The 25,621-nt window shown below is 43.0% G+C and overlaps 2 protein-coding genes across 12 annotated transcripts in view; one reads left to right on the plus strand and one right to left on the minus strand.

Moving 5' to 3' along the window:
- The window catches only part of LRRCC1 (leucine rich repeat and coiled-coil centrosomal protein 1), a 32,429-nt gene extending 15,335 nt beyond the window's left edge, over nt 1-17,094 (minus strand). For 5 of the 8 annotated variants that reach the window (XR_014790079.1, XR_014790080.1, XM_084849218.1 and 2 more), the window contains exons 1-12: nt 16,875-17,094; nt 14,182-14,329; nt 10,819-10,884; nt 9,996-10,163; nt 9,478-9,647; nt 9,171-9,371; nt 7,919-8,097; nt 7,059-7,251; nt 4,693-4,841; nt 2,939-3,143; nt 1,438-1,577; nt 287-488 (exon numbers count right to left, since the gene is read on the minus strand). Coding sequence is in view for 5 of the 8 variants with exons in the window: in XM_084849218.1 (XP_084705344.1) it covers nt 287-488; nt 1,438-1,577; nt 2,939-3,143; nt 4,693-4,841; nt 7,059-7,251; nt 7,919-8,097; nt 9,171-9,371; nt 9,478-9,647; nt 9,996-10,163; nt 10,819-10,884; nt 14,182-14,329; nt 16,875-17,072 (2,019 nt within the window). In the remaining 3 variants the exon portion in view is untranslated. Of the gene's footprint in view, nt 1-286; nt 489-1,437; nt 1,578-2,938; nt 3,144-4,692; nt 4,842-7,058; nt 7,252-7,918; nt 8,098-9,170; nt 9,372-9,477; nt 9,648-9,995; nt 10,164-10,818; nt 10,885-14,181; nt 14,388-16,874 lie in introns of all 8 variants that reach the window. The other 3 variants (XR_014790081.1, XM_084849219.1, XM_084849217.1) reach the window with 1 other exon arrangement.
- A 5,784-nt stretch (nt 17,095-22,878) lies between these two features.
- Nucleotides 22,879-25,621, plus strand: part of SLC7A13 (solute carrier family 7 member 13) — a 28,390-nt gene continuing 25,647 nt past the window's right edge. For 3 of the 4 annotated variants that reach the window (XR_014789830.1, XM_084848022.1, XM_084848024.1), the window contains exon 1: nt 22,886-23,417. The gene's annotated coding sequence lies outside the window, so the exon portion shown is untranslated. Of the gene's footprint in view, nt 23,418-25,621 lie in introns of all 4 variants that reach the window. The other variant, XM_084848023.1, reaches the window with a different exon arrangement.

Raw genomic sequence — 25,621 nt, forward strand, 5'->3', positions numbered from 1 at the left:
TGTACAGAGTTTGTATAGCGGCTCGATATGGTTTTAAAATCAATATGTATTTATGATTGTAGCAACCAATTAGTATGCACTTTTTAAATTCAGAAGCTATCTAAATAAAAAATTGAGATTCGTGATTTAAGTTAGCTTTTTTTTCTTAACGAGTGATGTCAGCTCAGCTTCCACTATGAACAACCCAAGTCAAAATTTCTGCATATAAAAGGACTAAAATGGCTTTTCGTACAATAAGCAGAAGAGTTCCTAAGGGTTTTCTCCCTATACACTCTCCATCTCTTACCTCTGTAAATCTTTTGGCTTCTATAGTTAATGCAATACGAAACTCGTCTTCTAGATCTTTGTAATTCTGGTTTAACAGATGCATTTTCTCCTGAAGTTCTTTAACATGGCGTTCATGATTCTGTTGCTCTCTAGCCACTTCTTTTGACAGAGCTTCTTGGAATTCTGAGCCATTTAATGTAACTCTAGTTTCAAGTTCTTTTCTGGAATGACAAGCTGTACAGGTAAAAAACTAAACTCTAACTTAAGTGAAGATTGCTTGGCATTAAGTGGAGTTCTTCTATACTTCTTAGAAGCCCACATATAGAATTGAAGCACAAACAGTGCTGAAGATCTCAAATGAATGCAGGCACAAGTCTGACTGGACACCGCTTTAACCATTTCTGCAAACAGGACTTTTTTCCCCTTGCCTTCTTCCAAAAGGAGCTCTTTAAGAATGCATACCTGCCAATTAAATTTACAAGCTTGCAAAAAAAGGTTATATTGATTTGTTGGGACAACATGAAGAACTATCCTCTGTAATGTATAAAACAAACTGTTTTTCTTTACCTAACATTCTGTTATCAGACAAGGCATACAGCTGGTGCCCTCCTGCCCCGCTCCCATTTATGGACCTCCCTCCCTAAAGATAAGTCTCCCCTTGCCCCCTTTTTCCTTCAAGTGGGCCTTGAAGACATCTTTGTTTCAACTCCCCTTTGACACCCCCCTCCTTAATGTTCTTGTTTTGCAAGTAATTCAGACTGGTGGTTAGGCTGATGTTTGATGTATAATATGCTGGGGGGCTTTTTAGCAGGCTGTGTTATGGATTCTTTTAACGTTCTAGGTTCTAATAATTGGAAGTTTTGTTGTATTTTTGTTTACAATCTCTTAATTGGAAGCTGCTTCGAGATAATGTTTCAGTTCTGAAAAGCAACATTAAAATCTCTTAAATAAAATACATACAGAAAGGCTACTCTTTCCATGTTATGCCCAACCAAGAGATCCCACTTTTTAAAACTTGCAAATGCTTTTAGTAATAAAAGGTGGGTTATTAAAAAAAAAAAAACCTTCAGCATTTGCAACCACTCAAAGCTGCACATTTTTTTAAATGCACAACTTCTCACATACTCAAGAATCACTGTAGCATTTACTGGATAGTCAGAAGGTATGTACCTGTGTTCCTGCTCTCTCAGCATAAGAAGTTCATGGACTTGTTCCATCTTCTCTTTTCGTTGCCGAAGAGATATTCGAAGTAACTGCACTTCTCTCTCAGCTGCTGAAGCTTTAAGTTCTGCTGCTTGAATTTGTTTCGTCTGTGTGATATTTCAAATCAAGATAAGGAAACACATTCACAGCTGTTAAGGGTTGGCACTAGGAGCATAAATTCTTGGTGGAGCAGCCTGTTGCCCCATGATTTGTTAGATCATGATTTGACATAGCAGAACTACCACATTTATCATTCTGGGTCAGTACAAGCTGCTGTACATGTGCTGAAATAAATGTGAAGGGGTGGGCTGTACAGAGGGGAGAGATGGACAGTGGGGAAGCCGGACCATTAGTCCTGCTGATGAAAAACTATGTACGTTTTTTCCTCTTCCCTTCCCATCCCTTTTTCCTTTGTGGGCAGGGACTGTCTTGTTTTACTGATTGCATGCAAACTGTTCCAGGAGCCTTTTTGGTCCAGCAGTGTGATAAAAAATAATTTTAAATAAATAAATTTTAAATTTTCAGTGAGCTGCGATTCCAATATAAAGAGGAATATTGACACTTTATACAATTCCCTCCACTCCTCCTTTTGGTGTACACTATTACAATGTCATGCATTTTGTTGTTTGGTTAGCAAACATGTAGCCAGGACCATTCAGCACCCATGTTCAACCTATAGAAGAGAAATAATTTCACATCCCTGTGATCATCTGGGGAACCTCAATGCAAATGGAACTGTGCAAGGATACAGCTGTGACTGGGGCAGTGCGTCTTCCAGCTGCCAAGATCAGAGGAACTGCTACCACTACCTATACATTTACAGCCCGTCTATGCTAATGCTCCCCCATGCAGGAGATGCAAAGGCCTTCACAGAGAACATAGTTAAACTACAGAACTTACTACCGCATGATGTAGTGATGGCTGCCAACTTCAATGGCTTTAAAAGAGGGTTAGACAACTTCATGGAAGTTAAGGTTATCAATGGCTGCTAGTCACAATGGCTATATATTACCTCCTGTATCTGGCAATACGCCCCTCAGTGTCAGTTGCTAGTGAAAATGGAAGGAGGGTGCTGTTGCACTTGCGTCCTGCTTGTGAGCTTCCCATGGCCATCTGGTTGGCCACTGTAGGAAAAGAATGCTGGACTAGGTAAGGCCTTTGGTATGATCCAGTACATTTCTTACATTTTTATGACTATTCAGTTCTTCATTCCAGTATCAAAAACACACACAGATGTGCAGGCTCTTAACATACTAACAGGCCTTATACCAAAAATATGATCCAGACAAATAGTACTTACAGTAAAGTTGATTGGATGCAAGAGAACAGGGCTACTCTACCTGTCAAGTATAGCTTTGATCACCTCTGCATGATGAGGTGATTCTGCCAAAATTCTCTTTTACACAGAGATTTATAATTGAAGCACCAATAAACCTTTTTTTTCTACAATCAGAGCTAAAGATAATACCTCTGAAGCTTGCTGCTGTACCCTTTGCATCTCCATCTTCGACAGCGCTTCTTCTAAAGTCTGCAGTGCCTTTTGTTGATCCTCTTCTTTTTGTTTTGATCGCTCTAGCTCCTTGCGAAGTCTCTCAGCTTCCTCTTTCAGTTGCTGAATGTCAATCTGAAGTTTTGTCTTTGCATTTCTCTCTCTCAAAACCAGTTCTCTTAGCCTGGAAAAACACACAGAGACTGTGCACTCACAATCTTTGCCATATGTAAAGTTAAAAAGTGAAACTATTTAGGCATCCCATGTATGAAGAGATGTCAAAATAATTCTTTATAGCTTTGAATACTCAGTGAATTAAGACATGGTTTGTGTTTCCAAAACATACGAGTAGGCAAGCTATGCTTTAATGCTGCTTGTCTCCTTTCTTTTTCCATCCTCCCATCTCCACGGTGCAGCAACCTCCAGAGAGCAAAGGCTAACATTAACGATGGTTTACCAATTCAAACACAACACCAAAACACAGTTACGCTTCCTTAACCATCGTCTGGCATGATGTCTGGATTAAGCCATTACAGATTAAACAATAAACCAAGTTCCTTAGAGCATTTGTCGCCCTCTCATCCCTAGCAATGGATTAATAACTGAGTAGAACTGAAAGCTGACATTTTTAAGGGGGTGGAAGCTCTTTTCCAAAGGGCACTAAGGAAGCCCTCAAACATTCAGAAACTATAACTATAAATATTTAACTCAGGTTTATTCATCTGCCTCAAAATACTAGGTAGACATTGCCACGACTGTGGCATTTGACTTTGTGCAGTCTCAGCACAGAACATGTACAAGTATCTCTGTTGCTGTATCCTGAGCTAAATTACTGATCTGTCTAACTCAGTATTGTTCATGCTAACTTCCAGGGTCTCAGGAAGGATTCTCTCTCAGCTATACCTGGAGATGCCAAGGACTAAACCTGGGACCTTCTACATGCAAAACATGTACTCTACCACTGAGCTATGGCTTCTTCACAAGTATAAATCCACTTTCCTCTTAGCAAGATCAAGGTAGAGCCGTGCATATTCCATGAAGTGCAAAATGTGCAAAACCCCCAATTTATACTGGATGCCAAGTCAGCATTTCAACTGTCATTTTCCTTAAAGGCTGTGGAATAAGCCAATTATCCAAGTGACAAAACTTCCCCCCAAAAGTTGGTTGCAAGCTGTAAAGGCGATCTAAAAGCAAACAGATCCTTGTGTGTTTTGTGTGGATATGTTCTTCATCAGGGTATCTCTTGATGTTTCAAATGTGATGTTGTAGAATAGTCCTTTTACAAAGTATCACTAAACTAGGCATGTAGACTTCGAGGAGAATCATTACTCATTTATGTTCAAAGAGCCACTTAACCAGTGCTTTTCAATTGCACTTCAAATTGGTAGAAGGAAATGTCAACTGAATATTGTTAATAGTATCACCCTGATATTAATACTAGCACCCACTCTAACTACATTAGAATCAGTTTTCTCCAGAAGTGCCCCTCCATCCACCTTGGAGACCATCTGTTCTCAGTTTGAAAGTCTGCAGCAGTACACAACGAAATTCCGGAAAGTCTGGTCTGAAAGGCATTGGGAGTTACTGATTTGCAGATCAGTCTACATGCACCAAATAGGATTTGTTGCATATTTTCAAGTAGCAGAGTAAGCACCTTTAGAGAAGTAAAATGCAAGTGAAAAAAGTGCTTAAATCAATTTTTAAAAAATCATTTGAACATGTTGCTTCTTTACCTATCTGTAGTATAAACAGCCATACTTTGAATATTCTTTTCTTCTTTTGCCTGATTCTGCAGGTCTTTGATATTTTCGCTGAGTTTCTTTTCAGTTTGCTCTGCCTTCCACCTCTTCTCTCTCTCCTGATCCAGTTCTTGAATTAGTGCCTGAACAAGAGGGAGATACATTCTGAAGGTGAAGCTACAAATACAGTCAGTCAGTCTGATAGGATTGCTTGCTTCTATTGTAAGAGAAAAGGTAGATTGGGGGGGGGGGAGTCTAGGGGGAGTGATAGGTACCTCCTCTGTCATCCCCAAAGATATTGTTATATGGCCATTACTCCGACAATGCAGGCTACATCAGAGGAAAGGTCTAAAAACTGGCGTGTCAAACAGCCAAGGCACAGGGATCAATTTTCACTAACGACTAATGAATCCCAACAAGATTTGACAAGGCTAACAATTCAGTTGTTTTGTTTCTTCCCACCTTCTGTCTAAAGGGAAGACACAAAGAATATGTAGCAAAACAAAAGCCTTGGCAAGATTTGAGTTTATCAACTTGTAGTTACGAAAAGAATAAGCAAGTGGTAAGGAGTTATTTGCTGAGATAGATGTATTCCAGAATTTCTGTCAGAGGCCTTATAAAATAAGGCATCTATTTTGAATTCTCCAGAGGATTAGGCTGTAGCTCTCTTGAGGGGGGTAAACCTATGCCTGACCTATTGCATCATATTCTCCAGGTGGGGCTCCCATGGCTGGGTGCTCCTCCATCCGCAAAAATCTTCTACATAGGAAGCTAGGTATCAGGGGGAAGTCTAGGCTAAGAAACTTTCCCCTAATGTGGCCTTTGTAGTGAGTATCTATGGTCTAACAAAAACATCTTTAAAAACCAGTATTGGGCTTAGCAAGAAATTGTCTGCTTCAGCCTCAAACAAGCAGACCAATGAAGATCGGCAATTTTGTAACATCCAGAAGTGCTAACAGGAGGTATTCAGAAGATTAAAAAAGGAAATGTGATGGAGCTGATTCACAAAAGAGGCCAAGGTTACTACTTAAATGGCTTATATGATCTAATGCCTAGATTTGTGCATTTCACAATATTACTGCTGGTAACAGATGTGTAACTGAGAGGAGGAAAAAGGTATACAATGGGTTTCATCTTTTCCTGTTAATTTGAAAATTCAGAAATCCCCATGTAGTAATGCAAGCCAGGTATTCAACGTTTATTGTGGATGCTACAAATGAAGAGCCTGCTTTGATGTCCAAGGCAGTGGAAAAGAGCGGTGGGGAGATGTATAAGTAGAATGCTGGACAAGGAGCTAAAGTATGTAGAAAACAACAAATAGGGAATTGAAACAGGGAAATGTGGTAGCAGACGTAAAAGGGGTATTGTACTTCTCAGTAGAGCACAGGTGGGCACTATCCATGCAGCCCGCAAAGCCCCAGGTAACCCTGTCACCTTTTCACTGCAGCCCAGCTGATCAGCCATCAGCTGGAGAGCAGGAAAAAGACCACCATCCCAGTGCAGCTATTAGCAGTGCCAGGACAGCAATTTTGATTGGGATCACTGTGGGAGTGGGGGGAGGCTTTAACCTCCCCCCACTCCTGCAATCTCAGATCAGGATGGGGGGGAGGGCTTTAGCCTCCCCCAGTGATACCAGTGGTACCAAGATCACTGTTTCTCACTGCTAATATCCCTGCATGCTGAGATTGGGAGAGGGGGGGAATACATGTATGCAGCCCCTGACTCGCGACCGCATGCAGCCCTCAGGGACCAAAAGATTTCCACCCCTGTAGTAGACTGTCACAAGCAAGGAGGCTGTTTCTGAAATAATTTCTATGGGTGCATTTCTGTGGATCTTCTAGGGCTATCTGAAAGTCTCACTACATGATCAGATTCAGCTGCAAGTCATCCTGAGCTCAACACACTCACAATGGCTTGGATCTTAGCTAGGCTTTTGTGAAGAAAGAGCTCTTTCCATTCACAGATAGGACTGAGATCCAGCAGAGGATTCTGCAAGCAAGAAGGAGGCAGGTGATTTTTGCAGGTTCTGTCCTTCCCTCCCCACCCCCAAAATTGGGCAGCCGCTACTTGACTCTTCCCAAGGGTCCCCCAGGGTAGATTTTCAGGTCTGTCAAGGAGAAATTGGTGAAAGTTGCCTCCCCACATTGGTGGGAACACCTTGTGAGCTGAACTCTACTAACAGAAGCAAACTCAGGATGCCACCGATTATCATTTGAAGTGTACGGGTTCTAATCTCTACTCTGAAGAAAAGTTAGAATAACTTTTAAATTAAACTTTATATTAGTACTGGTTTCTATGGGAAGTGTGAAAACCATGTTAGTCCATATTTCTTTGAAATTAACAAATTAAAATATATCTACCCTATAAGTAGACTCTTCTTGAGTACTAGAAACCAAACTTTTTAGGTTTTTCTTTTGACTTTTCTGCCCACTCAGTTTCTTGGGTGATTGTCCCACTATTTCCAGGCTTTGTACTTCCGAAGCTAGACTTGAATTTTCTTCTTTGACTTGAGATGATTGCTTTTTTGACTTTATGCAAGTCTGCTCTTCTCCCCTAAAATGACACAGAAATTAAGTACACACACACACACAGCCACATACTGGAACATATAAATAATTCAGATAAAAGCATTCATTTGTGAAGTGCCTCCTCAATACATGAGAGATTACAATTGTAATTTTAGAAATTTGACTAGCATCACAGATAATTTGATGGTTAATTACAGTAAGATGCAGTTATCTAAAAGTAGCAATTTTATTTTCAGTACTTCTCATACATACCAATTTCTTTTTTTATATAATTTCAATACCCAAGCTACTCTCCAAATGAACTAGAAATTATCTATAAAAAAAGTCAAGAGCCATCATTAAGAAGCCAAGTGGCTTTCCAGCCTGCTCCTAACCAAAAGAACATGGAAACCAAGTTACATTCAACTGTGGAACTTATTTCCATAACGAACTTGCTAGGATTGTCTGCCAACCAAGTACATAAGAAGAGCCCTGCTGAATCAGACAAAGGGTCCATCTAGTCCAGCATTCTATTCACACAGTGGCCAACCAGCTGTACACCTATTAGACGTACATAAATGGAAAATTAGAACACAATTCTATGCATGTCTACACAGAAGCAAGTCCCGCTGAGTTCAATGGGGCTTACTTCCAAGTATGTGGGTATAGGATTGTATGTGAATCTGCAAGTAATCCTAGCCGAACTGAGATACCTGTCTGCGATTTTGCCTCTCTGAGAATGGTTCCTGGTAGATAAAGCTGCTTTTCGATTACTAGGGAATCTGCTTCTTTTTGCCACCTTTCTGTTTTCTTTTCCGCTTTCGCCATCACTCTCTGAAGTGAGATCTGTCTCTCTTCTGGCTTTCAGAACAGCTTTTGAAGAATTAGCCACCTAAAAATAGAAGTATTCTTTCAGAGTTCATTTCTGATCCTACTTGATCTTCAGATGCATCAGTTTTAGACAGAAAGGTATATGGTCAGACAGGCCGATTACAGTGGAGGCCACTTATAGCAGGATATCTGTGAAAATGTATTCACTTTAGAAGGAAGAAGTGCCCATTATTACTTCAAGCAGCAGCTGTAAAGGACCCGTTCCCCTGAAGTGCACCAAGCTCCTGAGCTGTGAGCTTCAGCACTTACTACTCAGACACACACTACTGCCACTTTGTGACTCATACTGCACTCCAAGACCTGTTCATGCTGCTGTTATTGGACTATGGAAGTGAAAGTGGCTTGTTCATCATACTCTGCCTGAAATCATAGAACACAGATAAGTGTTCATGTAAATAGCACCTCTAGGACCCAACGCAAGAAATGCAAGATGGGAGCAACCAAATGCGAAAGAAGAGAGCCAGCTGTTTCAGGTCACTAGGTTAGCTGTTTTATCCAGGCTCTAAGCCAGCCTTCCCCCAATCTGGTGCCCACCAGAAGGGCTGAACTTCATCTCTCATCAGCATTTGCCATATAGTCCAGTCCATCTGGAGAGCAGCAGATTGGAGGAAGGCTGGTCTAAAGTGTAGGTGGATAACTTATAATGGATGTTGTTCAGTTCTGATGTTTGATATGCAATTGTAGGTACTTTGAGTCACTGGAGAAGCCATGTATAAAAGACAGCACATAAAAGATCACCAATGAGTAGTGCCATCAGAAGTGAAGGAGACAGATCCAGCTGCCCCCTTCCCCTTCCCGTTTGTTTCAGATTGGTACTAACTAAAACGGAGTTTACTGTATCAGAGTAACCCTCCAGAGACTGCAAGAGATGAGCGACGTAGAATGTGCGTCTAAGACGCTACACCATTATGCATAACTGCAAGTAGACAATATTACCAGATCTACTTAGAATTTGTAATTCTCCTGATCTTCTTGTACAACATTAGCCTTACAGTCACATGGTGCAAGTGTATCAGCTGTAAATGCACCAACATGTAAACATTTGCTGGACCAGAAAACATGAAAATGTGTTACCTTTTCCAGGAGGTGTGATATCTGATCCTCTAGTTTTTTTATTCTCGTGTCACTATCAAGTTTAATTCTTTCTGGCTCAGAGGAGGATATGACCGCGGTAGAAGAGCTTGAAGTGGGCCAGCTGGGTATATTTGCACGCTGGCGAAACTGAGCTAACACCTGATCAATACGGGGTGTCATCACTGGCAAATCAATCCAAACCTATTGAAAAGGAAAAAAAAACCCCAACTTATAAGTGATATGGAGGAAAACACACACTGCTTTTCTGCTTTCAGACAAAAGCAAGAAGATATAGAAGTCACAGCACCTCTTCTTCATCTACAGGAGAATTGGATGAAGCCAAGCAGTCTAAAAGACCTTCTAAGCACTTCAGATCTGATGAGTTTGCTTCTACCAAGTTTATTGGTTCACCAAATATATTCCTTCCATCTAGGATTGTTAGCTGGGGTAAAGCCTGAAGCAGGATCTCTCTGTAACCTTAAAACAATAAAGATATTATTTCCTATGCTTCATTCTCACTTTCTTTGAAAGTTCTTTGAAAGTGCTGCAAATTCACCTTAGTATAAACATATCAGAACATTCCATCATTTGAAAAAACACTGTTTGCTGAAGAATTAAATTTAGGGCTTAGAACCTTCTGCTAGCAGAAAACCTCTTCTGCTCACAGAAGGGCTATTTCTGACCTAGAGGAAGAGCATGAGAAGGGTGACAGACAGACACCGCCCCTGCCCCCATCCAAAGCTTGCACAAGCTCTTTCTCAAGACCTTCACTAGATTTCATAGCTACAGTAGTCCACAATTATATATTGTGTGCACCAGTCTTACCTATTTTAGCACACACTGGATTACTTTTCCCATTGTTCTCTAAAGTAAGATTGGTCAGGTACTGTAGTCCACTCAGGCACTGAAGTAAATGGTTAATGTTACCGATACAATTGCTGTGAAGCTCAATGCGACTAATTTTATAATTGGCTCCACGGAGATATAGAAGTCCTGTAAAAATTAGATGCGAGATGCCAAATAACATTTTCAGGAAATGCCATCATCATGCTTTTAAAAATGACTGTATTAAACTAGTAAACGTATCAAGAATAGAACGCTCCCCTTCTCTCTGTAAAATACTCCAAATTTACATTATTAGCAAATTGTTAACCAAATCTACACAGCAGCAACAATTACTGAAAAACAAGCCTAGCCCAATCATTAGGCAAGCCACTTCAAGTGGCAGGTTTTGGAGTACCATTAAAGGACAGCAAGTTGTCAGTTTATCATTAGATTATCATCACCTGAATCGGAAGCCCTATTCAAATCTTAAGGTCTTTGATGAAGCAACTAGAACTTTTTTCAATGGGACATCTGTATTAAAAGTAAACCTTGCACTAGACGGTTTTGCAATATAACTCTTGGTGAATTGCAGACATTTTACTAAACCCCGTCATTCTTATTCAAAATACAGTCTGGCTAAATAATTCCTTTACAGAGACCTGCAACCAAGATTTAAGTTCTCAGCTCAAACAAGCACATTCCATAGAAGTTTCTACAAAAGACTGCAATGCTACACACACTTATCTGGGAGTAAGTCCCATCAAATTCAATAACTCTTACTTCTGAGTAGACTTCATAGGACTGAGCTGAAAGTATTTTTTACCTGTAAGGTCATGTATGCGGTTGTAAGACAAATTTAATTTAGTTAAGTTAAACAACTTCTTCAGTCCTGGGGGAAGAAAAAGGTAAATAAGTAAAGATTATCTGACTATGCAGAATACATAAAGTATATATATATATCACAACCTGCAACTAGGGATGTCAGAGAAATCTGCAACAGATTCAAATGAGTTTAGATTTCTATGAATCCGACCTATGGATTCTGCAGCGGGTGGCTTTTCCCAAGCTATGCGGATTTTGCAGACTTGCAACCTCGCTTTCACTTTTGTGGGAGGATTTGCTCAAATGCACATTAGAGCAAGTGTGCTAATCTGCATTAGTTAATCTCCATTAGTGCTAATTCGCATTAATGCATTTGCACAAGTGTGCATTAGTGCAAGTACAACAAAATTCTGATTTAAAAAATCCAATTCCGTCAATGAGCAGATGATAGAATGAAAGACACCTGACATGGCAAAACACACACAAAACAGATGTAACACAATCTGTACATCCCTACCTGCAACAAAATGGTACAGCGTGAAATGCTTCTGTTCAGGGTTCTAGCTATCCTATTCTATTCCTCTTCCCTTGAGTTCCCCCCCTCTCCCGCCAATCCGGTCAGGCAGCATTCCACTGCTACTGAGTATGTTCAGTCCTTACTGCGCTGTTTCCGTTGTGTGTGTGTGTGTGTCCCCTCCGCCCCAGATTTTTCTGAAAAAAATTTTGCTTTGCAAATCTTGGTGATTCCCCCACACCTGATGATCCCACCCTCTTATGCATAGATGGTGCCGTTTAGGCTACAGAAGGACTTGCACTCAAGGAATTGACACCATTATTAGTACAGAGATACCAATATTAGTATTAGTATACAGTCATGTAAAAAGAAAGTACACCCTCTTTGAGTTCTATGGTTTTATGTATCAGGACATAATAAAAAATCATCTGGTCCTTAGCAGGTCTTAAAATTAGGTAAATACAACCTCAGATGAACAACAACGCATGACATATTACACCGTGTCATTATTTATTTTACAGAAATAAAGCCAAACTGGAGAAGCCATGTGTGAAAAACTAAGTACACCCTTACTGCTTCCATAGGTATGAAGGGGCTAAGTAGCAGCCAGGTGCTGAATCAAATGCCCTCGATTAATTGATCATCAGCAAGTGTGACCACCTCTATAAAAACCGAAGTCTCAGGAGTTTGCTGGTCTCAAGCATTCAGGTGAGTGTTAACACAATGCCAAAGAGTAAAGACATCAGCAGTGATCTTAGAGAAGCAATTGTTGCTGCCCATCAATCTGGGAAGGGTTATAAGGCCATTTCCAAACAATTTAAAGTCCATCATTCTACAGTGAGGAAGATTATTCACAAGTGGAAAACATTCAAGACAGTTGCCAATCTTCCCCGGAGTGGATGTCCCAGCAAATTCACCCCAAGGGCAGACTGTGCAATGCTCAGAGAAATTGCAAAACATCCAAGAGTTACATCTCAGACTCGACAGGCCTCAGTGAGCATGTTAAATGTTAAAGTTCATGACAGTACAATTAGAAAAAGACTGAAGTATGGTTTGTTTGGAAGGGTTGCCAGGAGAAAGCATCTTCTCTCTAAAAAGAACATGGCAGCACGGCTTAGGTTTGCAAAGTTGCATCTGAACAAATCACAAGACTTCTGGAACAATGTCCTTTGGACAGACGAGACCAAAGTGGAGATGTTTGGCCATACTGCACAGCGCCACATTTGGCGAAAACCAAACACAGCATATCAGCACAAACATCTCATACCAACTGTCAAGCACGGTGGTGGAGGAGTGATGATTTGGGCTTGCTTTGCAGCCACAGGACCTGGGCACCTTGCAGTCATTGAGTCGACCATGACCTCATCTGTATACCAAAGTATTCTAGAGTCAAATGTGAGGCCATCTGTCCGACAGCTAAAGCTTGGCCGAAATTGGGTCATGCAACAGGCCAATGATCCCAAGCACACCAGCAAATCTACAACAGAATGGCTGAAAAAGAAAAGAATCAAGGTGTTGCAATGGCCCAAAGTCCAGACCTCAGCCCGATTGAAATGCTGTGGCGGGACCTTAAGAGAGCTGTGCATAAACAAATGCCCGCAAACCTCAATGAACTGAAGCAATGTTGTAAAAAAGAGTGGGCCACAATTCCTCCACAATGATGTGAGAGACTAATAAAGTCATACAGAAAATGATTACTTTAAGTTATTGCTGCTAAAGGTGGTTCTATAAGCTATTGAATTATAAGGTGTACTTAGTTTTTCACACATGGCTTCTCCAGTTTGGCTTTATTTCTGTAAAATAAATAATGACACGGTGTAATATGTCATGCGTTGTTGTTCATCTGAGGTTGTATTTACCTAATTTTAAGACCTGCTAAGGACCAGATGATTTTTATTATGTCCTGATATGTAAAACCACAGAACTCAAAGAGGGTGTACTTTTTTACATGACTGTATATAGTCACAATAATTGCAGGGGCCCACAAATTTTTGGCTGGCCATGGTAGTCAAGCCAGAATTTATGGTCACCAGGATCCTGCACCTCCCCTTGGCACTGTTCTCGTGTCGTTCCTCCAATTCTGAGGCCCAGAACGATCCCTAGCCCTGCTCAACTTGGAGCTGGGAAAGAGCTTGTTTTGGCAGTGGGGTGCCATGGCACTCAGAAAACCCTGGTAGCCCAGTACCAAAATGGGAAGCCCAACTGTCAAGCCCAGCTTGGAACTGGAGAAGCCAGGGAACTTCCTTGTTGTTGCTCTGCTTCAGAGCATGTGGCAACTGCAAAGACAAATCCCACCACTGCTCCAAGGTGGAGCATTTTTGTCACACCAGAATGCAACTAGACACTTGCCATGGTAAGCAGAGTTGTGGACTCTTGAACAATTAGAATCTCAGAATAGGCACAGACAAAGCAGCATTCTTCAAAATACTGTTATTTATAGAGTGCACAGCACTGATTAAGCCAGCTTTTCAAGCAATACGCACAAGAACTCTTGAATTATGCTTTAGAAAGTTCACAAGACATGGGGTTGAATCCAGACTTCCCATGAGCAGAGTTCCAGTAACGAGACACTCCCGCAGTACAGGAATGCAAAGGGGGTGGAGTCAATTTACACTGGTTCCTCCTTTCCCCAGCCTCCAGAACAGCATGGGAGGTGACACTCGGTGCCACAGGGGGAAATGGCAAGAATCACCTCCCCACTTCTTCCAGTGGGGATCTTCTGCGGACTCTCAGTCCCCCCACCCCCCTAATATCAGGAGCCCTTCCATTCACAGAACAACAAGCCTGGATCCAACCCACTAAACACAACATTTACACTAGCAACGGAAAACAACCCAAGCCGGGACTAACCTTCAACTTTTGTTATTAAGTTACAAGCCAAATTTAAGGTACGCAGATTAGTGAGGGAATTTAACCCTTCAATCCAATGTATGCGATTTGATGATAGATCTAGATGCTGCAAGTTCAACATGTGGTCGAGCCTTTCAATCCTGGAGATCTGGTTACAGTGCAAGTTGAGTGTGTGAAGTTCTGAACTTAAAGGTAATTCTGCTAAACTACAAATGAAAATCATGTGACATTAGGATATGCTTCTTCTTTTTTTTACAAACCACAGTATAAGAAGCAGCAGCAGCAGAAGCATTGTTTCTTTTACATTGTTTTAATATCGTGTTTTATTCTTTTATCTTTGTTGTTCGCCCCTCCAAAATCTTTGATGTGGAGCGGTATATAAATGATATAAATAAAATAAGTAACAAATTTATTATGTGACACATATCAACCATTCAAAGCACACAGCGACTCTTACACCAGTTCTGCAAGGTAGGTCAGTATTACCATTATGCTGTGAGAAAAACAGCATTTAAGAAACCAATTACCATGTCTCAGACTTGCTTATATACTCTGGCTCCTTGGTACTGAGCATGCAGGGATAGCCTGCAGTTCCTTGGGGGCAAGAGCTGGGGCAGGAAATCTGGCACCATCCAGATGTTGTTGACTACAACATCCATCATCCTCAACCAGCATAACCATTGCCCATGCTGGCTGGGGATGATGACTAGTTGTTTACCAGATCTGTAGCAGGTTGGGGAAGGCTGCTCTAACCACTACACAACACTATGCCAGCCTGATATCTGTGGAGGAAGGGTAGGATTTAAGATAAGGACAGCAATGCTAGGTCACCCCTAAGGCCTAACTAGTCTAGCATACTGTTTCCCACAAGGCCAGCCAGATGCCCCCAGAAAGCCAACGAACAGGACATGAAGGCACAAGCCCTCTGCCCCAGTGTTTCTTCCCTCCAACTAGTACTTAGGGCCATCTAAGCCAGTTATCACCACATCCTGTGGCAGCAAGTTGCATTAATTATATGTTGTACACAGAAGCACAAAACCATCCTTTTGTCTTGAATTTCCTGGCAATCAGTTTCTCTCTCATAAATGTGAGAAAGGGCACCCTGCACATACTCAGGGGTACTCCCTTCTACCTTTCTTCACTAGTCCCAGATTTCAGAGCTAAACCTGGACAACAATAGCTTGAGGTGGTTGGCACAGGACCAACAACAGCCCCACTCCTTCACCCAAGATGGAGAAGAAGAGTTACTTCTCTTGCCCCAGTTTCCAGAGGGATAGCCATGTTATGTCTGTTGCAGTATTATTTATTACATTTCTATACCACCCAAAAGCCGAAGCTCTCTGACGAAAGCTTACTTCAGAATAAATTGATTAGTCTTTAAGGTGCTACAGGACTCCTTGTTGTTCTCACTTGCCCTGGTTCCACTTACCTTGTTCCGCTGGTGCTCCACCCCCGCCCCCGGGAATCCTCCCTGGCTGGCTCCGCAGTGACTCTGCGGAGCCGCTGGCTGGGGCCGCCCGCAGCCAGACCTCCGTCCGCTGCTGGGCTGCGGCTGCAAATGGCAGCCGCCGTAGTGGCCGCCATTTGTGTCCTTGCTGTAGCCGTGATAGGCTACGTATATACTTACGTAGCCTATCACGGCAAAAGGCAGGAACGCAAATGGCAGCTGGCGTAGCGGCCGCCAGTTGCGGCTGCAGCCCGGCAGCAGCCTGAAGACCACCCAGAGCCAGAGGTAGGCTCCATCCCGGGGGGATTCTGCAGGGTGGTGGTGGGGATTGCCCTGTTCCACCATGGACTCCGGGAGGCCGGTTTCTTTAGAATCTGGCCTCACTGGAGTCCGTGGCGGAATTCTCCAACATCCCTACCTAGTATACCTGCAGCCTAGGAGAAGAGAAGCAACCTACCTCACCAAGGAACATCTGTGTGTCCCTCTCAAGCCCTTTGCCTCCTTAATGCAGCCTTCGATTTTTCATTCAAGTTCTAGTAAGGAACTCATAATTTGCCTCTGGGGGACAATGCCTTTTTAAAAAACGGAAACTCACTTCTTTCTCACCCATGCTATGGTATTTTGCAAAGTAACTCCAGAAACAACCCCACAGTGCTTTTCTCTAGCTTTGGGATGGGCCTTTTCTATAACAGACACATTGGACTACCACTCCAAAATTGGACTACCACTCCACACTGAAAGCCAGTGTGGTGTAGTGGTTAGAATGTTGGACTGGGTCTCAGGAGATCCAGGTTCTAGCCCCCACTCAGCTATGAAGCTCACTGGGTGGCTTTGGGCCAGTCACTGACTCTCAGCCTAACCTACCTCGCAGGGTTGTTGTTGTGAGGATAAAATGGAGAGGAGGAGAGTCATGTACGCCACCTTGGGTTCCCTTCCAAGAAGGAAAAAGGCAGGATATAAATGAAACAATAACAGAAATAATAAACACTCCCATCAGCCCCGGCCAGCATGGGCAATGATCAGGAATGCTGGGTGTTGTAGTCCAAAACAACTGGAGGGCACCAGGTTGGTGAAAGGAGAGGCTGATCCAGACTGAATGATACTAAACTCATACAATGAGCAAACACACTTAAATAAATTGGACGTGTTCGGCACAACTAACTTAACCCCTACTGATCTCAGTGGGTCTGCTCTATGACTGCATCAAGAGCCGAGCCGAGGTGCGTCACATACGCGAGCCGTTCACCTTTGGATGCCTTTGTCCATGAGACTGAGCTCCCCCGAATCTGCTCCGGGCTCCGCCATGCCGCTCCTCTGGCTGCCGCTGCCGCCCCGCGCGCGCCCCTCGCCGCGAACTCCGGCGGCGGCGCTTGCCGCCCTCCCCTTTAAATCCCTCCCACCGCCCCGCTCTCGCTGCGCCCGGCCCAACGGTATCGCTAGGCATGACGGGAGGCGTTTCGACTCCTACCAGCAAGTGAAGTCCTAGAGAGGAAGGGTGGGGGAGGAGGAGGAGACGAGCTCGCAAAAGGCCACACAGAGGTAGAAAAAGGGAAGAGGGACTCATAGGGTTGTATCCTATGTTAGTCTAACTTAAGTAGCATTCAAGCTAGACTAACTTAAGTCTTAAGTTAGACTAACTCTAAGTTAGAATAACTTCCGTAGCAGTGGGTTTGTCCTAAGTAAGCCGAACGTTGGTTGAACCTAAGCCTGAATTTTCAATTGATGTGTGTGTGTTTCCTCCCTATAGGGGAGAGAAACTGAGAGGTGCCCGTAGAAATTAATGGACAAATCTAGAACTTGATCTCCGCTGTGGTGGTGCTGCAGTAGCGTGCATCGAAACAAAAGGTAGTAGCAGGCAGCAAAAGAGGATTTCCTACTCTTTCTAACTCGATTCTTATTTCATGTGAAAAAATTCAATGTATTTTGACTTCTTAGCCCTTCCGATGTAAATTCCCAATGTTCATGCAGTCGATTAACCGCATAATGGCTTCTCAAATGTGAACCCGGAAATTCCCTATCCATTCAAAGGGATGCGTCACTCTCATTTCTTACTTCTGTGACAGAAACAAGGCAGGGCACCATAGAGAGGAGAAAATGCGGCTCCCGTTTGTTGCGTTATGAGCCGGGTAGCTTATGCCGGCGTTCAAATGCAAATAGCCTGTGAGGGTGGTGAATATGTCTTGATTTTACATCTCTATGGGCTTAGGAAGTTCCGTTTGTGGGGAAAAGCCGGGCAAGGAGGCATCTAGAGGACCAGAGCTAGAAAGGATAGAGTGATACATGCACATTTCTTGGAGCGGTGTTTTTGATTTGAGATCTCCATTTTTCACTGCTAGCGAGGGAAAACCTAGCGCATCTGTGCAGAGATGGACATGGAATTTTGACCACAGCTAGCCTTCAGATCTCTACGGCCGACAACGTGGTTTCCTGTGATTTATTCCTTTTGTGCCCCCTTGCTCCCCCCTCCCCGACTTCCACCAGTGCTGGGAGCATATGAGTTTGCCCTCTCACTCCTGCCAGTGTAATGGAACACAAAATGGGCTGAACAAACACTTTTGAAACTCTACTCTGTACCTGCATTGTATATGCAAGACTGTTTGTGAGTAAACTTGTTTTCTTTCCTTCGCTGAAGAAGGATGTGGTCTCTTTTATTGTGCTAACATAGCCTGTGTGCATGTGGGACTGGTAAATGCTCATTCTGTTTTGCCTTTTTGTTTTTCTCCCCCCTTCTCACACATAGAGAAGGCTAGCTTAGTTTTGTTTGGTTTTTTAGCTGCTGAACGTTTAGCAGAATGGTCTCCAACACTAATGGAGGTTTCTTTGGAAGAATACCAAAACTGAAAAGCCAAAACTTTGAGCAATGGGAAATAAGGTTAACTGTTGTATTAGAAGCAAATAAGGGCTCAGAGAGCATTCCAAAAAAATAAACCTGAAGCTCCGAAATGGCTGGAGAAAGATGGTGTAGCAAAGGTTTTTATGATGCGTTAGATGATGATCAGCCAATTCTTGTACAAGACTCCAAAGGCCTGTTCAGATGTCACACTTAAGCCATCATGGTTTGCATTTTTGAGGGGACCACGGTGGCTTAGCATGTCGTGTGTGGGGTCAATATCCTGACCACGATGCTAGGAAACCACCCTGGCTAACCACTCCTCTGCAGTGGGGTTAGGGGTACCTTATCATGTGGTGGGATATCCATTGTTAAAATCGGCTGCTTTGTGTGAAAACACAGCAACCATAGAGAAGGCAGCCTAGAGCATCCACCATTTCCAGCAATGCTCTAGGATGTGCAGCCAGACTCTATGGTTGCTGTCGGCACTCACAATTTCCCAGCCTGATGGCCTCCGGGATACCTGGTGGCAGTGGCAGGAGGCATGTCACGTGGTTGCCAATCATGTGATGGGCACACATGTCATGGTTAGCCTAACCCTCCCTGCTCTGTAGTTACCCTAACCACCCTCTCCCCTTCATGTCTGAACAGGGCCTAAAACATGCAAAGAGATGTTAGACTGTCTCCAGGCTACATTTGGATTTACAAGCTCTAAGGGTCAGTACATCTGGATCACAGAAATGTGTAAACTGAGGCTTGAATCCAGAAGAAACTGAGAGACGTATAATATATTTGATCACAATTTTTGATAAACTAAAACTAACTGGATTAGCATGTACTGATGATCAAAAACTGGGATTTTTGATTGGATCTCTAGGAGAGAGTTTCGGAAGTTTTATCTCTGACCTGCGGGACGAGTGTCTCCACCAGCGTCTGAGCTGGCTGCGTTTTGAGGTTGTTAGGGATACATGCTGTCGCGGCCATCCAGCAGCCGCTTATCAGGGAAAATCTGGATTTCCCAAGACTGCTTAAAGTTTGATTCTTTTCCTTATGTCCAGTTCTCCACGGTATAGCTGTTGTGTGCCCCAGCCCCCACATTTACCTCAACTATGCTAGCCCTGCCCAGGGGTGTGCCTTTCACCGTGAGCCCAGTCAAGGGATGTTTCCTGTGTGTTTCCCTTCCCTGCACAAACCAATTAGTGTCTACTTAGAAGTAACTCCCATTGTGCTCAGTGAGGCTTGCGCACATCAGAATTTACAAAATTCCCCCTGAATTGAAATACAGATTTTAAGGGCACATTCCTATGCAGGTTTAGTCAGACAGAAGTCCTACAACTGAATGCTAGGAGTTGTTGGACTTTTCTCTGTCTAAACTTGCATAGGATTGCACCCTTAATCACTGATTCCCTGAAGGCAGTAAAGCTCTTTACCGAACCTGCAATTCTCCCTGGCTTGGTTTATTGCCTTTGGAAGTAACTAATTCACACCTCTATTACAGTGATCCTGCACAGCATCGGGTTACAATGGAGGCTGGTTTCCCCATCCCTGTGTTTACTGCTGTCTTTCCCACAGCAAACCCATTAGTATCTACTCGGAAGTAACTCCCATTGTATTCAGTGAAGCTTGTTCTCGAAATGCGCACTCCTGGAGTTACTGAGATTATCAAGACACAGGAAGAAGATTTTACCAAAGGAGAAGGGGGGGAGCCTGGATGGGGGGAAGCCGCTCTTATTGGTTGAGCAGCCCCTGACAGTCAAATGACATTCAACCCCCCCCCGCCCCCCTGGAAATATGTTCTGTAAAGCCACTTAGAATGGTTCAATTCACGTGCCCATGGAGCCCTGCATGGACCAAAGCTGGCTCCTTGAAAAATGCTGGTAAGCCTCTCCTTCCTTCTCCTTCTGTGGTCGTGGAGACAGGGCCCTGGATGAGAGACCTGGACTAACTTTTAAAGATACAATTTCCTGCTTATGGGAGGAACGTACAGTCAGGGCCAGAAATACTGGAACAAGAATAACTGTTTTGGCAGTTGGCCTCTGTACACCACCACATTGAAGTTGAAAGGAAACACACCCAGATGGGAGCGAAGGCAGGACTTTCAGCTGTAATTCAAGGGGATTGATGAAAGTGGGGCTCTAACCCTTCAGGAAGTACAGCTAGTTGTATACACATGCCCCCATTGTTGGTGGCTCATAAGTAATGGAACAAACCAACATCATTTCAAACTTAAGGATCACCTTTTAGACCTGGAGGAAAATCCTTTGCAGTCAATGACTGCCTGAAGTCTGAAACCCATGGACATGACCAAATGCTGAGTGTCCTCCCTCGAGATGCTTTGTCAGGCCTTGACTGTAGCTGCCTTCAGCTGCTGCTTGTTTGTGGGCCTCTCTGCCTTCAGTCTTGTCTTCAGGAAGGGAAAAGCATGCTCTATTGGGTTGAGATCAGGTGACTGACTTGGCCATTGAAGAACATCCCACTTCTTTACCTTGAGAAACTCTTGGGTAGCTTTTGCTGTATGTTTTGGGTCATTATCCATGTGCAATATTAAGCAGTGTCCTATCAGTTTGGCAGCATTCGGCTGAATCTGAGCAGAAAGTATAGCCCTAAATACACTTCAGAATTCATCCTGCTGCTTTTATCAGCAGTCAGGTCATCAATAAACACCAGTGACCCGGTTCCATTGGCAGCCATACATGCCCATGCCATAACACTGCCTCCACCATGTTTGACAGATGATGTGGTATGCTTTGGATCATGAGCTGTTTCTTTCCTTCTCCATACTTTTCTCTTCCCAGCATTCTGGTACAAGTTAATCTTGGTTTCATCAGTCCAAAGAATCTTATTCCAGAACTGGGCAGGCTTTTTTATGTGTGTGCTTGCAAAGGCTAATCTGGCCTTTCTGTTCTTGAGCATTACCAGTGGTTTGTATCTTGTTGTGAAGCCTCTGTATTTACATTCATAAAGCTGTCTCTTGACTGTAGATGTTGACAATGACATGCCTACCTCCGCAAGAGCGTTCTTGACCTTGTAGGAAAGAGTTAAATGTTGCTTTTGCATTAAATAGGTCACAAATGCTTTTGAGCAGTAACTGAGCTGAGACAGGATGTGGAAATGTGTCTAAGGTACTTTGTGGTAAGAAACTTAAAATGAAGTTAGAAGTGTGGTTAGCTAAGCAAAGTAGAAACCACATTAGAAAATTTGATAAAACAGCCAGAGTTAGGATACATATAACTGCGTGTGCTTAAAGAACTCATGAATATTATGTTACACACCCTGCATAGCTAATAAGGTCATTATAATGTACATGCGATGTATGTAAAGGGAGGGGGAACATGTCAAGGAGATAATGTGAATAGGCGGATCGGAAAGTTGTGAACCTTGGAGTACCTAGCCAATGGGGAAACAAGGGAGGGACTCAGCGGCCGGGGAAAGAGAATAAAAACTGTGTGCTTTGATTGTCAGGTGTGCCTACTCAACTAGGACACCCACCTTTGCAAACGTGCTTAATAAACATAGAGTGCTGCTTGAACGTGTGTCACGAAGTTATTTTACAGGTCATGGTTGGACAAACGAGTTTCTAACAACCTGGCTAGATGTTGTGAAAGAGTTCCTCTTCACCATGAGCAGAATTCTGCGGTCATCCACTTTAGTTGTCTTCCGTGGTCTTCCAGGCCTTTTGCTGTTGCTGAGCTTGCCAGTTAATTCCTTTTTTTCCAGGATGTTCCAAACTGTTGTATTGGCCACTCCCAATGTTTTTGCTATCTCTCTGATGGGTTTATTTTGTTTCTTCAGCCTAATGATGGCCTCCTTCACTCGCATGGACACCTCTTTGGGCCTCATGTTGGGAGTTCTAGTGAACAGCTACCAAATGCAAATGTAACACTCAGAACCACCTCCGGGCCTTTTATCTGCTTGATTAGTCATGGGGTACCCAGGAAACAGGCCACACTTGGCCATGCAGCTGCTTGTCAGCCATTCATTCCATTACTTAGGAGCCACCAAGGATGGGTGTGTGTGTATGCCACTGGCTGTCCTTCCTGAATGGTTAGTGCCCCACTTTTGTCAAACCCCTTGAATTACAGCTGGAAGACCTGACTTCGCTCCCATCTGGGTGTGTTTCCTTTCAACTTCAATGTGGTGGTGTAGAGAGGCCAACTGCCAAAACAGTTATCCTTGTTCCAATATTTCTGTTCTGTATAGAACAGAAGCTCCATGTTATCCCCCAGGCATCTTGATCAAATTGTGGAAAGAAGAAAGAGAACGCCCCACCCAGCAAAAGATTCAAAAACCAATCACAGCGTTGCTTTAACTGTGATGGCAAAGGGCATTTTACAAAAGACTGCCTTCACCTAGCAACAAGAACTCCCCCTTGACCAATAGTAGCTCCCAAAATTTTAAACAAAGGGAACAAAAGAAGCATGAGAGGCAAGTTTTTCAAAATGCTGGAGAAAGAGGGAGTAATTTCCTTTTGAATCACAACATCCTCATGGCTAGCAGCAATGAACCAAAATCAGAAAAGTGGATCATAGACAGTGGATGCATTAGCCACAGAACATTTTCCAGTGATTTTTTTTTTATAAACTAAGCAAAAGTGATTATGGAAAAGTCCAAACAGCAAATGGGCAAACTGTGAAGATACAAGGCATAAAGAGAGGAGTATTATAATGCCAATTGCCTGATATAAATGTTGCAAATATAACAAATGATGTATTGTTTATTCCTGAGTTGAACTGCAACATGCTCAGTGTGTCTGCATTAGACAAAAGAGGTTTTGCAATACACTTTGAAGACAAAAAGTGCACAGTAACCGAAAACAATACTTGATATGCACAAGCATTTGAAAATGGAGGTGCCTATGAGCTAAGTGTCATGCACATGGCCCGCACCTCTGGCACAGAAGATTTGGACACCATGATACAAAGGTGATCTTGGAGCTACAGAACAGGAATCTTGCAACAGGTTTGTATATGCAAGAATATTTGTGAGTAAAACTGTTTTCTTTCTTTCACTGAAGAAGAGCGTGGCCTCCTTTTATTATTCCAAGATAGCCTGTGTACATATGAGATTAGTAAATACTCACTTTGTTTTGCCTTTTGTTTTCTTCTTTCACTGAAATTCCTCCTTTTATTATTCCAAGATAGCCTGTGTACATATGAGACTAGTAAATGCTCACTTTGTTTTGCCTTTTGTTTTTTCTCTGGTAGTTGCCTTTTTAACAAGAGGCATCAGTACTAAATAATCCCATCAGGATGAAGCAGAAAATCAAAACATCTGCATGCAAAGGAGCACTGCCTTCGAGCTGGGAACGGGGGTTGAGGGGCAATTGAACAATATTTATAGTCCATACAGTCGGAGGTGTATTTTTGAATGGATTTTTCTTGGTTGAAAATCCAAAACAGCCACTTCAGAAAATGACTTCCAGACCAGTGTAGTATTTTAGTAACTTAAGTGCACAATTCCATTCTGGCTGGGGAATGCTGGGAACTGTAGGACTGTTCTCTGTCTAAACATGCATAGGATTGTGCTCTAACAATCCTGATGGTTGTACAAAAGGGTGGCTACAGTGTATTAGATGTTTGTAAGTACATCATGACATTGGAGTACACTGCTGGGATGTTGCAGATTAATATTACTGTCTCCTACCTTCTGCTTCCACACAGTCTGCAATGTGGGGGATAGTAACGGTGGACTTACACTGCAGGGTTGTCATAAGCTATTCTCTCTCAACCTCATCTTGCACTCCTCACCCTCAATGTGACAATAATAGTTGTGAATTCTATTTCAATCTGTTCATGTTTTTTAATCATATTGTTCACACAAATGAGATCTGGGGTAGAAACGCAAGAAGGGTCATTTGTCAAGTTGGAAGGGGTGTCTTGCTCGGTGTTAGTGGTGGGCAAAGCATCTCTTTTGACTCTACAAGCTGTACAAATCAAGAAGATAGCAAAACACTGGAGCTCCCTGTGTTATCCCAGAACTCTCTAGGGCAGTGGTTCTCAAACTTTTCTGCAGACCACTTGAAAACTGCATGTCTTAGTGGTCCACTTAATCAACTTGTTTTTGTTCTACAAATCAAAGCACATAGATATGGTATTTTAATGGGGTTAAAGTAAATCAGCAGCACCATCATCATTGTCAAAACCAGCTTCATGTTATGAAAAGAATAAGCTCTAAGTCAGATTGCTGAGAAGGGCTCCTAGTAGATTTTTAGGGGGATATCAGTAGACATCACCACCATCATATTATGAAAATCACAGGCCATAGGCTAGGGCCTTGTTAGCCTTTCTGATCATAGAATAGTAGGGTTGGAAGGGGCCTACAAGGCCATCGAGTCCAACCCCCGATAATACAGCCCTTGTCAAAACTACCCTGATCTCCCTTGTCAGAAAAAAATACATCAAGTTCAAGGCCAAGTACACATATTCTTGACTGTTCCACAGTGTTTTGGTGGACCACCTGAATGGCGCTCAGGGAACACCAGTGGTCCGCTGACCACGATTTGAGAAACTTCGCTTTTAGGCATCTTGTCTCTTCATGAGAGATCCCTGCCAGGTTAGTAATGGTGTCTTGTTTTGTGCTTCTAGCAGACAGGGCACCACTTCCAATGAAGTGGATGCCCCACAAAAAAGTTACAAGATGTCTTCAAGGCCACTGCAATATTGCTGAGGCCTCCAGGCTGTCTCTTCCTGCTTTTAAAATGGCAGTACACCCAGCCAACAAGAAGCAGTACTTCTCCCACTGTGAACAGTGAGTGAAGCATTCCCTTGTTTAAGCCTTTTTTCTTTAGTAGGCTGGCGCACAAATCCAAAGGTTCACCCCCCACAGCTTTTATCCTCACCACAGCCCTGTGTGGTAGATTAACCTGAATGGGGATTTGAACCTGGATCTTCTCATTTCTAGTCCAACATTTTAACTACCACACCACACTGACTGTAAAAGAGAATTCCGTAAAAGACAATCATCTTCCTTTCCCCCACCTCCCAAATGTAACCTGGGTTTCCTCAGTCCTAGTCCAGCACTCTAACCACTATACAACACTATCTTTCAGCTTCTGACTCGTTGGGCATTCTTGCCACAAACAACATGATGGAGTTTGAGACTCACTACCTTTGTGGTGAGATGGTAAGAGGAGGTGGCTGCAAATTATATGAGTAGACTCCAGA

This window comes from Heloderma suspectum, chromosome 4 (assembly GCF_057233095.1).
Source record: "Heloderma suspectum isolate Gila_16-S chromosome 4, 16-S_ref, whole genome shotgun sequence".
Lineage (NCBI taxonomy): Eukaryota > Metazoa > Chordata > Lepidosauria > Squamata > Helodermatidae > Heloderma > Heloderma suspectum.